This window comes from Salmo salar, chromosome 04 (assembly GCF_965601325.2).
Source record: "Salmo salar chromosome 04, fSalSal1, whole genome shotgun sequence".
NCBI lineage: Eukaryota > Metazoa > Chordata > Actinopteri > Salmoniformes > Salmonidae > Salmo > Salmo salar.
Genome location: NC_138294.1, coordinates 5,940,001 through 5,953,589, shown reverse-complemented (window position 1 = coordinate 5,953,589; position 13,589 = coordinate 5,940,001). Strand labels below are relative to the sequence as shown.

Sequence of the window (13,589 nt, the reverse complement as noted above, 5' to 3'; positions counted from 1 at the left end):
GTTACAGTACAAGCCTGCTGCTAATGCTAATGCTAATCCACTGCACTGTTACAGTACAAGCCTGCTGCTAATGCTAATGCTAATCCACTGCACTGTTACAGTACAAGCCTGCTGCTAATGCTAATGCTAATCCACTGCACTGTTACAGTACAAGCCTGCTGCTAATGCTAATGCTAATCCACTCCACTGTTACAGTACAAGCCTGCTGCTAATGCTAATGCTAATCCACTGCACTGTTACAGTACAAGCCTGCTGCTAATGCTAATGCTAATCCACTGCACTGTTACAGTACAAGCCTGCTGCTAATGCTAATGCTAATCCACTGCACTGTTACAGTACAAGCCTGCTGCTAATGCTAATGCTAATCCACTGCACTGTTACAGTACAAGCCTGCTGCTAATGCTAATGCTAATCCACTGCACTGTTACAGTACAAGCCTGCTGCTAATGCTAATGCTAATCCACTCCACTGTTACAGTACAAGCCTGCTGCTAATGCGAGTTGACGCAGTTCCAACACAATCCACAGGAGGGCAGTCTAAAATCCTAATCCTGCTGTACAGCACATAACTGGATTATTATTTCATGCTAAACATGAATTTTGTGGTCTAGGCTGCCTCCTTGTGGATTGGTTTGGAACTGCACTGTCACGTCCTGACCAGTATAGGGGTTATTGGTTATTCTAGTTTGGTCAGGACATAGCAGGGGGTATTTGTTTTATATGGTTCGGGTTGTATGTGTATGTAGAGGGGTGTTTGGTTTATGTATTCCAGGTTTTTTTGTAATTGTTCTATGTTAGTATATTTCTATGTATTGTAGTCCTATGTTTAGTTTATTGGGGTTGGACGTTCAATTGGAAGCTGCTGGTTATCGTTGCTTCTGATTGAAGGTCCTATAATTAGGAGTTTGTTTTCATGGGGTTTTGTGGGAGGTTGTTTGTTGCACAGCTGTGTGTTGCAGGCAAGTTCGTTCGTTCCGTTCCGTTTCGTTTCGTTTCGTTCGTTCGTTTTTCTTGTTTTGTTCATTAGTGTTCTAATAAAGTGAATATGAGCACTCAACTCGCTGCGCCTTGGTCCATCCACCACGACGACCGTTACATGCACAGTGTGGCAGCATGACTAGTTGCATGATTAGTAATTAGCACATTAGTCGGCAGTAACGTGACCAGCATCCACATTAACCGTGATTCTACACCTGCATTGCTTGCTGTTTTGGGGGGTTTTAGGCTGGGTTTCTGTACAGCACTTTGAGATATCAGCTGATGTAAGAAGGGCTTTATAAATACATTTGATTTGATTAGGCTTTTATTTTTTTATTGCCGATCAAACATTGGGCGTGGTTTATGAAAACATTGCAACAGAATAATGACACAAATACTTTTTGCCAACCATTTTTTCTTCATGGAGAATTGCGCTGTAGCACTTTGTAATTTTTGTATTTGTTCATATATATTTACATTATTAACACCATATTCCATGGGTTTAACTGACCACAATCCAGTGAATTAATATTAAAAAGTGTTGATTATTTGTCGTCAGGAGAGCACTGTCACGTCCTGACCAGTAGAGGGTGTAGTTTGGTCCACTGTCTCAGCCGTTACAAGCACAGCGCATTGAAGAAAGCAGTGAGATGTATAACACAGCATTATGTCTCTGCAGGACATTTCAGTCTCCGCGTGACTTGGTTTGGTTACTACATGATTCCATATGTGTTATTTCATAGTTCTGATGTCTTCACTTTTATTCTACAATGTAGAAAATAGTACAAATAAAGAAAAACCCCGCTTTCCTTCCTCCCCATCACCTCCTCCTCCTCCCCCATCACCTCCTCCTCCTCCCCATCACCTCCTCCTCCTCCCCATCACCTCCTCCCCCTCCCCATCACCTCCTCCTCCTCCCCCTCCTCCCCCTTCACCTCCTCCTCCCCCCCATCACCTCCTCCTCCCCCTTCACCTCCTCCTCCCCCTTCACCTCCTCCTCCCCCATCACCTCCTCCTCTTCCTCCTCCTCTCCATCTCTTGTCACCTGTTCAGGTGAACCTGCACGGTTTCTATGGAGACAGATTGAACACTCCATCCTCCACGGTCATCACCAGCAGCTGTCTGACGACGTTGTTTATCGGTTTGTCCGTGTGTGTTGTTTTGTTTGAGATGGTTTTACACAGCAAACCGTTTCCTTCACTACTACCGACGTTGAAACGGTGTAAATAGTTAGGGATTTAACACGTCATCTCCCCGTGCGTGGAGGCGGTGAACCCGAGCTGGTTAGTCATACAGGGTGTGTCTGGTTTTTCCGGTCTTTCTACCGGTTCCTCTCTCTTTCCTCTCCCTGTCGTTACTTTGAGCTCCTCCGGTAAGTGTCCACCGCTCAACACCAGAAGGTTGTAGAGTTGTAGACGTGGTTCTTCTGCTGAACCAGGTGAAGTGTTTTTACCTGGACCGTGTTTGTAGCAGGGATCATATATCAACACGGATACGACGAGATACAACAGGACTTGAGCAGATAATGTCGAGCTGCGGCTGTTGATAAAGACAATAACTTATATATTCTCTAACTCAAGTCTGTTTTATGAACGGAAACACAGATCTGTGGATATTTTTCCAGGACTTTAAACGTGGGGGAACTTTTTGACGGCGTTTTGAAGCGTTTTGGCTCGTAAAGTTACTTAGTGATTCTGTTGTGTGTGTTTCTCTGCAGAAAGAAATATCTTTCTTCAAATCAAACCAACTACCAACTATCTTATCAGAATGGTAAGTTAATAACTTCACTACAGAACTGTATAACGCTGTTATTATTCATGTCCGATTTCATTTCACTAAACGCCACTGCAGATGTTAACAGGGGAATGTTTCTCTGTCGGCTAAAAGGGAACTGTGTTCATGTTTAACTTTCTATCTCTGTCTATAATGGACACCGTTTCCACGGCACCGCCCAGGCGGCTTTATCCCTGAACAATACACACTGTAGAACCCAGTATGGAACACAACGGGTTCTAGAATAGGTTATTACACTATATAACTGTAGAACCCAGTATGGAACACAACGGGTTCTAGAATAGGTTATTACACTATATAACTGTAGAACCCAGTATGGAACACATGGCTTCTAGAATAGGTTATTACACTATATAACTGTAGAACCCAGTATGGAACACACGGGTTCTAGAATAGGTTATTACACTATATAACTGTAGAACCCAGTAGGGAACACAACGGGTTCTAGAATAGGTTATTACACTATATAACTGTAGAACCCAGTAGGGAACACACGGGTTCTAGAATAGGTTATTACACTATATAACTGTAGAACCCAGTATGGAACACACGGGTTCTAGAATAGGTTATTACACTATATAACTGTAGAACCCAGTATGGAACACATGGGTTCTAGAATAGGTTATTACGCTATATAACTGTAGAACCCAGTATGGAACACACGGCTTCTAGAATAGGTTATTACACTATATAACTGTAGAACCCAGTATGGAACACACGGGTTCTAGAATAGGTTATTACACTATATAACTGTAGAACCCAGTATGGAACACACGGGTTCTAGAATAGGTTATTACACTATATAACTGTAGAACCCAGTATGGAACACACGGGTTCTAGAATAGGTTATTACACTATATAACTGTAGAACCCAGTATGGAACACATGGGTTCTAGAATAGGTTATTACACTATATAACTGTAGAACCCAGTATGGAACACACGGGTTCTAGAATAGGTTATTACACTATATAACTGTAGAACCAAGTATGGAACACATGGGTTGTAGAATAGGTTATTACACTATATAACTGTAGAACCCAGTATGGAACACATGGGTTCTAGAATAGGTTATTACACTATATAACTGTAGAACCCAGTATGGAACACATGGGTTCTAGAATAGGTTATTACACTATATAACTGTAGAACCCAGTAGAGAACACATGGGTTCTAGAATAGGTTATTACACTATATAACCGTAGAACCCAGTATGGAACACATGGCTTCTAGAATAGGTTATTACACTATATAACTGTAGAACCCAGTATGGAACACATGGCTTCTAGAATAGGTTATTACACTATATAACTGTAGAACCCAGTATGGAACACATGGCTTCTAGAATAGGTTATTACACTATATAACTGTAGAACCCAGTATGGAACACACGGGTTCTAGAATAGGTTATTACACTATATAACTGTAGAACCCAGTAGGGAACACACGGGTTCTAGAATAGGTTATTACACTATATAACTGTAGAACCCAGTAGGGAACACATGGCTTCTAGAATAGGTTATTACACTATATAACTGTAGAACCCAGTATGGAACACACGGGTTCTAGAATAGGTTATTACACTATATAACTGTAGAACCCAGTAGGGAACACAACGGGTTCTAGAATAGGTTATTACACTATATAACTGTAGAACCCAGTAGGGAACACACGGGTTCTAGAATAGGTTATTACACTATATAACTGTAGAACCCAGTATGGAACACACGGGTTCTAGAATAGGTTATTACACTATATAACTGTAGAACCCAGTATGGAACACATGGGTTCTAGAATAGGTTATTACGCTATATAACTGTAGAACCCAGTATGGAACACACGGCTTCTAGAATAGGTTATTACACTATATAACTGTAGAACCCAGTATGGAACACATGGGTTCTAGAATAGGTTATTACACTATATAACTGTAGAACCCAGTATGGAACACACGGGTTCTAGAATAGGTTATTACACTATATAACTGTAGAACCCAGTATGGAACACACGGGTTCTAGAATAGGTTATTACACTATATAACTGTAGAACCCAGTATGGAACACATGGGTTCTAGAATAGGTTATTACACTATATAACTGTAGAACCCAGTATGGAACACACGGGTTCTAGAATAGGTTATTACACTATATAACTGTAGAACCAAGTATGGAACACATGGGTTGTAGAATAGGTTATTACACTATATAACTGTAGAACCCAGTATGGAACACATGGGTTCTAGAATAGGTTATTACACTATATAACTGTAGAACCCAGTATGGAACACATGGGTTCTAGAATAGGTTATTACACTATATAACTGTAGAACCCAGTAGAGAACACATGGGTTCTAGAATAGGTTATTACACTATATAACCGTAGAACCCAGTATGGAACACATGGCTTCTAGAATAGGTTATTACACTATATAACTGTAGAACCCAGTATGGAACACATGGCTTCTAGAATAGGTTATTACACTATATAACTGTAGAACCCAGTAGAGAACACATGGGTTCTAGAATAGGTTATTACACTATATAACTGTAGAACCCAGTAGGGAACACACGGGTTCTAGAATAGGTTATTACACTATATAACTGTAGAACCCAGTAGGGAACACACGGGTTCTAGAATAGGTTATTACACTATATAACTGTAGAACCCAGTAGGGAACACACGGGTTCTAGAATAGGTTATTACACTATATAACTGTAGAACCCAGTATGGAACACATGGGTTCTAGAATAGGTTATTACACTATATAACTGTAGAACCCAGTATGGAACACATGGCTTCTAGAATAGGTTATTACACTATATAACTGTAGAACCCAGTATGGAACACATGGCTTCTAGAATAGGTTATTACGCTATATAACTGTAGAACCCAGTATGGAACACATGGGTTCTAGAATAGGTTATTACACTATATAACTGTAGAACCCAGTATGGAACACATGGCTTCTAGAATAGGTTATTACACTATATAACTGTAGAACCCAGTATGGAACACATGGGTTCTAGAATAGGTTATTACACTATATAACTGTAGAACCCAGTATGAAACACATGAATGAATGAATGAAGAGATGACTAGACAGTGTACCAGATAGCCAGGTAATTACCTCCACCTCTAAACCCCCAGAGGTAGTGATCACACCTGTAGGGGAGAGGGACGTTCTTCTACCCAAACCACATCACCTTTGTTTTGGAGGTTCAGAACAAGGTTAAGGGCAGAGGAAGCTTGTTGGACACTAAGGAAGCTTTGTTTTAGAGGTGTTCAGAACAAGGTTAAGGGCAGAGGAAGCTTTGTTGTAGAGGTGTTCAGAACAAGGTTAAGGGCAGAGGAAGCTTTGTTGTAGAGGTGTTCAGAACAAGGTTAAGGGCAGAGGAAGCTTTGTTTTGGAGGTTCAGAACAAGGTTAAGGGCAGAGGAAGCTTTGTTGGACACTGAGGAAGCTTTGTTGTAGAGGTGTTCAGAACAAGGTTAAGGGCAGAGGAAGCTTTGTTGTAGAGGTGTTCAGAACAAGGTTAAGGGCAGAGGAAGCTTTGTTGTAGAGGTGTTCAGAACAAGGTTAAGGGCAGAGGAAGCTTGTTGGACACTAAGGAAGCTTTGTTTTGGAGGTTCAGAACAAGGTTAAGGGCAGAGGAAGCTTGTTGGACACTGAGGAAGCTTTGTTGTAGAGCGTTTAACACCAAATCTGGGGGAATGTTATTGCAATGGATTGATTTCCTTATATGAACTAACTCAGTGAAATCGTTTAATGCGTTTTTATATTTTTTTGTTCAGTGTACATACCTTTAACAGCAGACTCATTTCAGCGTTTTGATCGAGTAAAATTCACAATGTTTTCTCCGAATCACGTGTTTGACAACAGCTGGTAATCAGATAAAGTGATGAGCTGCACAAAAATTAAGGAATGGGGGGGAGTCGAACGGGGGGAGTCGACACACCATTTTTTATGCTAGTGTGGGTAGTTCTATGTTAAGGGGAAACCCGGCCTGAACAGGATGTGACGTCACACTGGGAATATAATGTGTTTGGCTGTTTAACTGTAGATCTCTGCTGCTACAGAGAGAGGGGGGAGGAGAGAGGAGAGGGACAGAGGGGAGGAAGGGAGTTGGAATGCTTTTAATGGAAACCAGCCCTCTTCATTTCTAGACCAGTGTGTGGAGCAGAGGGGCTGTATTTGGGGAAGTTAGTATGAGTCATGTGTGTGTGGGCCTTTCTTCAGACAGGGTGGGACTCTCTCTACTCTCTCTCTCTCTCCCCTCTCTCTCTCTTCCTCCTCCCGCTCTTCCTCTCCTCCCCTCTCTCTCTGTACACACACAGGATGGAGTACAAAACGGACAGTGTGGAGCAGTAAACAGTAGGTAGTGTGTTTACTGTTCAGGGGTGTAGTGCTGCTGGAGGACTGGTCCCCCCTCTCTTAGCAGGGGCGTAGTGGTCCCCCCTCTCTTAGCAGGGGCGTAGTGGTCCCCCCTCTCTTAGCAGGGGCTTAGTGGTCCCCCCTCTCTTAGCAGGGGCGTAGTGGTCCCTCCCTCTCTTAGCAGGGGCGTAGTGGTCCCCCCCTCTTTTAGCAGGGGCGTAGTGGTCTCCCCTCTCTTAGCAGGGGCATCGTAGTCCCCCCCTCTCTTAGCAGGGGCGTAGTGGTCTCCCCTCTCTTAGCAGGGGCGTAGTGGTCTCCCCCTCTCTTAGCAGGGGCGTAGTGGTCTCCCCTCTCTTAGCAGGGGCTTAGTGGTCTCCCCTCTCTTAGCAGGGGCGTAGTGGTCCCACCCCTCTCTTAGCAGGTTCGTAGTGGTCCCCCCCTCTCTTAGCAGGTTCGTAGTGGTCCCCCCCCTCTCTTAGCAGGGGCGTAGTGGTCCCCCCATCTCTTAGCAGGGGCGTAGTGGTCCCCCCCTCTCTACCGGGGAACAGTGGGTTAACTGCCTTGTTCAGGGGCAGAACTTGACAGACCTTTGGTTACCTGGTCCAACGCTCGGGGATTTGACCACTAGGCTACCTTGTGGTTAGACTATAGTCTAATAGACCTACGACTACGTAGTATACAGTAGATATTGGTACTCTATAATTTTACCAACGACCTGCCACTGGCATTAAACACAGAATGTGTGTCCATGTATGTTGATGATTCAACCATATACTCATCAGCAACCACAGCTAATGAAGTCACTGAAACCCTGAACAAAGAGTTGCAGTCTGTTGTGGAATGGGTGGCCAGTAATAAACTGGTCCTGGACATCTCTAAAACTAAGGGCATTGTATTTGGTACAGATCGTTCCCTAAGTGCTAGACCTCAGCTGAATCTGGTAATGAACGGTGTGGCTGTTGAACAAGCTGAGGAGACTAAAAAACATATAGATTCAATGGTTTGTAGAGATGGGGAAAGGTCTGTCTGTAATAAAGAGATGCTCTGCTTTTTTTCGACACCACACTCCAAAAAAGCATGTTCTGCAGACTCGAGACAAAACTAGACTTGATTATTGTCCAGTCGTGTGGTCCAGTGCTGCATGGAAAGACCAAGTTAAGGTGCAGCTGGTCCAGAACAGAGCATCACGTCTTGCTCTTCATTGTAATCAGAGGGGTTGATATAAATACTATGGATGCCCAGTCTCTCTCTCTCTTGGCTAAGAGTTGAGGAGAGACTGACTGCATCACTTCTTCTCTTTATATAAGAAACATTAATGTGTTGAAAATCCCAAATTGGGATTTATCACCATGCTGCTGGTTTAGTGAAGTTAAATCTGAATCAATGTCTTGGAAGATCACATGATGTTTATTAGCATTTTACATAACAGAACCTCACGTGATGGTCCCAAGGGATGGTCTTATCTATCTATCTATCTATCTATCTATCTATCTATCTATCTATCTATCTATCTATCTATCTATCTATCTATCTATCTATCTATCTATCTATCTATCTATCTATCTATCTATCTATCTATCTATCTATCTATCTATCTATCTATCTATCTATCTATCTATCTATCTATCTATCTATCTATCTATCTATCTATCTATCTATCTATCTATCTATCTACTCTCTCTCTCTCTCTCTCTCCTCTTTCTCCCCCCTCTAAGTCCCCTTTCTCTCCTTTCTCTCTTTCTCCCCCCTCTAAGTCCTCTCTCTCTCTCTTTCTCCCCCCTCTAAGTCCCCTCTCTCTCCTCTCCAATTCAGTTTAAGAGCTTTATTGGCATGGAAAACACATGTTTACAAATGTTTATTCCTCTCTTCTGGGAAGGCTTCCACTAGATGTTGGAACATTGCTGCTATAACAGCCTCCTCTCTTCAGGGAAGGCTTTCCACTAGATGTTGGAACATTGCTGCTATAACAGCCTCCACTCTTCTGGGAAGGCTTTCCACTAGATGTTGGAACATTGCTGCTATAACAGCCTCCTCTCTTCTGGGAAGGCTTTCCACTAGATGTTGGAACATTGCTGCTATAACAGCCTCCACTCTTCTGGGAAGGATTTCCACTAGATGTTGGAACATTGCTGCTATAACAGCCTCCACTCTTCTGGGAAGACTTTCCACTAGATGTTGGAACATTGCTGCTATAACAGCCTCCACTCTTCTGGGAAGGCTTTCCACTAGATGTTGGAACATTGCTGCTATAACAGCCTCCACTCTTCTGGGAAGGCTTTCCACTAGATGTTGGAACATTGCTGCTATAACAGCCTCCTCTCTTCTGGGAAGACTTTCCACTAGATGTTGGAACATTGCTGTAGGGGACTTGCTTCCATTCAGCCACAAGACCATTAGTGAGGTCGGGTGCTGATGTTGGGCGATTAGGCCCTGGCTCGCAGTCATCGTGCCAATTCATCCCAAAGGTGTTTGATGGGGTTGATGTCAGGGCTCTGTGCAGGCCAGTCAAGTTCTTCCACACCGATCTCAACAAACCATTTCTGTATGGACCTCGCTTTGTGCACGGGGGCATTGTCGTCCTGAAACAGGAAAGGGCCTTCCCCAAACTGTAACATAGTGCCAAACTTCCCCAAATGAAAAACAGCCTCAGACCATTATTCCTCTTCCACCAAACTTTACAGTTGGCACTATGCATCTGCAGCTCTCCTGTTAGTCTCACTAGCCTCTCCATTACTATCCAATCAGCTGCTGTGTAGAGGTTCCTTCCTGTCTGTCTGTCTGTCTGTCTGTCTGTCTGTCTGTCTGTCTGTCTGTCTGTCTGTCTGTCTGTCTGTCTGTCTGTCTGTCTGTCTGTCTGTCTGTCTGTCTGTCTGTCTGTCTGCTGTGTGTGGGTGTGGAGTGGAGGATGTTTTTGGGGCGTTCCTCTGAACAGACTGAATCCTGGACTGTTGTGTTCGTCCTCATTCCAGAAACATCCCGTGGTTCTCCTCCCACACACACACACACACACACACACACACACACACACACACACACACACACACACACACACACACACACACTTCTCCTATTAGCTGAGGGGAGGAGCCAGTCGTGGTGTGTGTGTGTGTGTGTGTGTGTGTGTGTGTGTGTGTGTGTGTGTGTGTGTGTGTGTGTGTGTGTGTGTGACCAACAGATGAATATCTGTATTCCCAGTCATGTGGAATCCATACATTAGGACCTAATGAATTTATTAATTTACTGATTTCCTTATGAACTGCGTGTTATATTTTTGTACAGTATACATTACCCACAATCCTCGCTGGTCTACCCTGAACTACTTTACCCACAGTCCTCTCTGGTCTGCCCTGAACTACATTACCCACAATCCTCGCTGGTCTACCCTGAACTACTTTACCCACAGTCCTCTCTGGTCTACCCTGAACTACATTACCCACAGTCCTCTCTGGTCTACCCTAAACTACTTTACCCACAGTCCTCTCTGGTCTACCCTAAACTACTTTACCCACAGTCCTCTCTGGTCTACCCTGAACTACTTTACCCACAGTCCTCTCTGGTCTACCCTAAACTACTTTACCCACAGTCCTCTCTGGTCTACCCTGAACTACTTTACCCACAGTCCTCTCTGGTCTACCCTAAACTACTTTACCCACAGTCCTCTCTGGTCTACCCTGAACTACTTTACCCACAGTCCTCTCTGGTCTACCCTGATCTACTTTACCCACAGTCCTCTATGTTCTACCCTGAACTACTTTACCCACAGTCCTCTCTGGTCTACCCTGAACTACATTACCCACAGTCCTCTCTGGTCTACCCTGAACTACATTACCCACAGTCCTCCTCTGTGTCTGTTCTCTGATAGGCTGGTCGAGGCAGTGTGAGAGCCAGTGGAAACTTCAACGCCAACCAAGATGCAGAGACGCTCTACAAGGCCATGAAGGGACTGGGTCAGTGGTGGGTGTGGTCTGAATATTATGCAGACGGAGTGAGTAACCACGGCACCAAAGATTTGACTATGGTGTTTGTTGTTGCCATAGGAACCGATGAGGATTCCATCATGAAGTTGTTGACGTCTCGTAGCAACAGCCAGAGACAGCAGATCAAAGCTGCATACAAGACCCTGCATGGCAAGGTCAGAACACAACCACAATACAACCACAATACAACCACAATACAACCACATGTTTATGTTGGCCAATCACAGCTGCAAAGGGGCTCAATGTACAGCCAGTGGAGTGAGAGTTCACTAACGCAATGCGAGATGGAATAACATCAGGGAATTAAAAGGTAGATAAATGAGAAGGAGGCGACTACAACGGTTTATTCTGAATGGGGTTGTAGACTACAACTGTTTATTCTGAATGGGGTTGTAGACTATAACTGTTTATTCTGAATGGGGTTGTAGACTACAACTGTTTATTCTGAATGGGGTTGTAGACTATAACTGTTTATTCTGAATGGGGTTGTAGACTATAACTGTTTATTCTGAATGGGGTTGTAGACTACAACTGTTTATTCTGAATGGGGTTGTAGACTACAACTGTTTATTCTGAATGGGGTTGTAGACTACAACGGTTTATTCTGAATGGGGTTGTAGACTATAACTGTTTATTCTGAATGGAGTTGTAGACTACAACGGTTTATTCTGAATGGGGTTGTAGACTATAACTGTTTATTCTGAATGGGGTTGTAGACTATAACGTTAATCTGAATGGGGTTGTAGACTACAACTGTTTTATCTGAATGGGGTTGTAGACTATAACGGTTTATTCTGAATGGGGTTGTAGACTATAACTGTTTATTCTGAATGGGGTTGTAGACTATAACTGTTTATTCTGAATGGGGTTGTAGACTACAACTGTTTATTCTGAATGGGGTTGTAGACTATAACTGTTTATTCTGAATGGGGTTGTAGACTACAACTGTTTATTCTGAATGGGGTTGTAGACTACAACTGTTTATTCTGAATGGGGTTGTAGACTATAACTGTTTATTCTGAATGGGGTTGTAGACTACAACTGTTTAATCTGAATGGGGTTGTAGACTATAACTGTTTAATCTGAATGGGGTTGTAGACTATAACTGTTTATTCTGAATGGGGTTGTAGACTACAACTGTTTATTCTGAATGGGGTTGTAGACTACAACTGTTTATTCTGAATGGGGTTGTAGACTATAACTGTTTATTCTGAATGGGGTTGTAGACTATAACTGTTTTATCTGAATGGGGTTGTAGACTACAACGGTTTAATCTGAATGGGGTTGTAGACTATAACTGTTTATTCTGAATGGGGTTGGAGACTATAACTGTTTATTCTGAATGGGGTTGTAGACTATAACTGTTTATTCTGAATGGGGTTGTAGACTATAACTGTTTATTCTGAATGGGGTTGGAGACTATAACTGTTTATTCTGAATGGGGTTGTAGACTATAACTGTTTAATCTGAATGGGGTTGTAGACTACAACGAGCAACCAACAGGTAGGCTGTGTTTATCTGAATGGGGTTGTAGGCTACAGCAATCAACCAACAGGTAGGCTGTTTAATCTGAATGGGGTTGTAGGCTATAACTGTTTATTCTGAATGGGGTTGTAGACTATAACTGTTTATTCTGAATGGGGTTGTAGACTATAACTGTTTAATCTGAATGGGGTTGTAGACTACAACTGTTTATTCTGAATGGGGTTGTAGACTATAACTGTTTATTCTGAATGGGGTTGTAGACTATAACTTAATCTGAATGGGGTTGTAGACTACAACTGTTTTATCTGAATGGGGTTGTAGACTATAACGGTTTATTCTGAATGGGGTTGTAGACTATAACTGTTTATTCTGAATGGGGTTGTAGACTATAACTGTTTATTCTGAATGGGGTTGTAGACTACAACTGTTTATTCTGAATGGGGTTGTAGACTATAACTGTTTATTCTGAATGGGGTTGTAGACTACAACTGTTTATTCTGAATGGGGTTGTAGACTACAACTGTTTATTCTGAATGGGGTTGTAGACTATAACTGTTTATTCTGAATGGGGTTGTAGACTACAACTGTTTAATCTGAATGGGGTTGTAGACTATAACTGTTTAATCTGAATGGGGTTGTAGACTATAACTGTTTATTCTGAATGGGGTTGTAGACTACAACTGTTTATTCTGAATGGGGTTGTAGACTACAACTGTTTATTCTGAATGGGGTTGTAGACTACAACTGTTTATTCTGAATGGGGTTGTAGACTATAACTGTTTTATCTGAATGGGGTTGTAGACTACAACGGTTTAATCTGAATGGGGTTGTAGACTATAACTGTTTATTCTGAATGGGGTTGGAGACTATAACTGTTTATTCTGAATGGGGTTGTAGACTATAACTGTTTATTCTGAATGGGGTTGTAGACTATAACTGTTTATTCTGAATGGGGTTGGAGACTATAACTGTTTATTCTGAATGGG

At 42.6% G+C, this 13,589-nt stretch overlaps 1 protein-coding gene across 2 annotated transcripts in view; it reads left to right on the top strand.

The window, feature by feature from the left end:
- The first annotated feature begins 2,333 nt into the window (after nt 1–2,333).
- Nucleotides 2,334–13,589, top strand: part of anxa5b (annexin A5b) — a 27,343-nt gene continuing 16,087 nt past the window's right edge. The window contains 4 exon segments of one of the 2 annotated variants that reach the window (NM_001141036.2): nt 2,334–2,349; nt 2,695–2,747; nt 11,004–11,088; nt 11,179–11,273. In NM_001141036.2, coding sequence (NP_001134508.1) covers nt 2,745–2,747; nt 11,004–11,088; nt 11,179–11,273 — 183 coding nt within the window. In that variant the 5' untranslated portion in view covers nt 2,334–2,349; nt 2,695–2,744. 2 annotated transcript variants of the gene reach the window in all.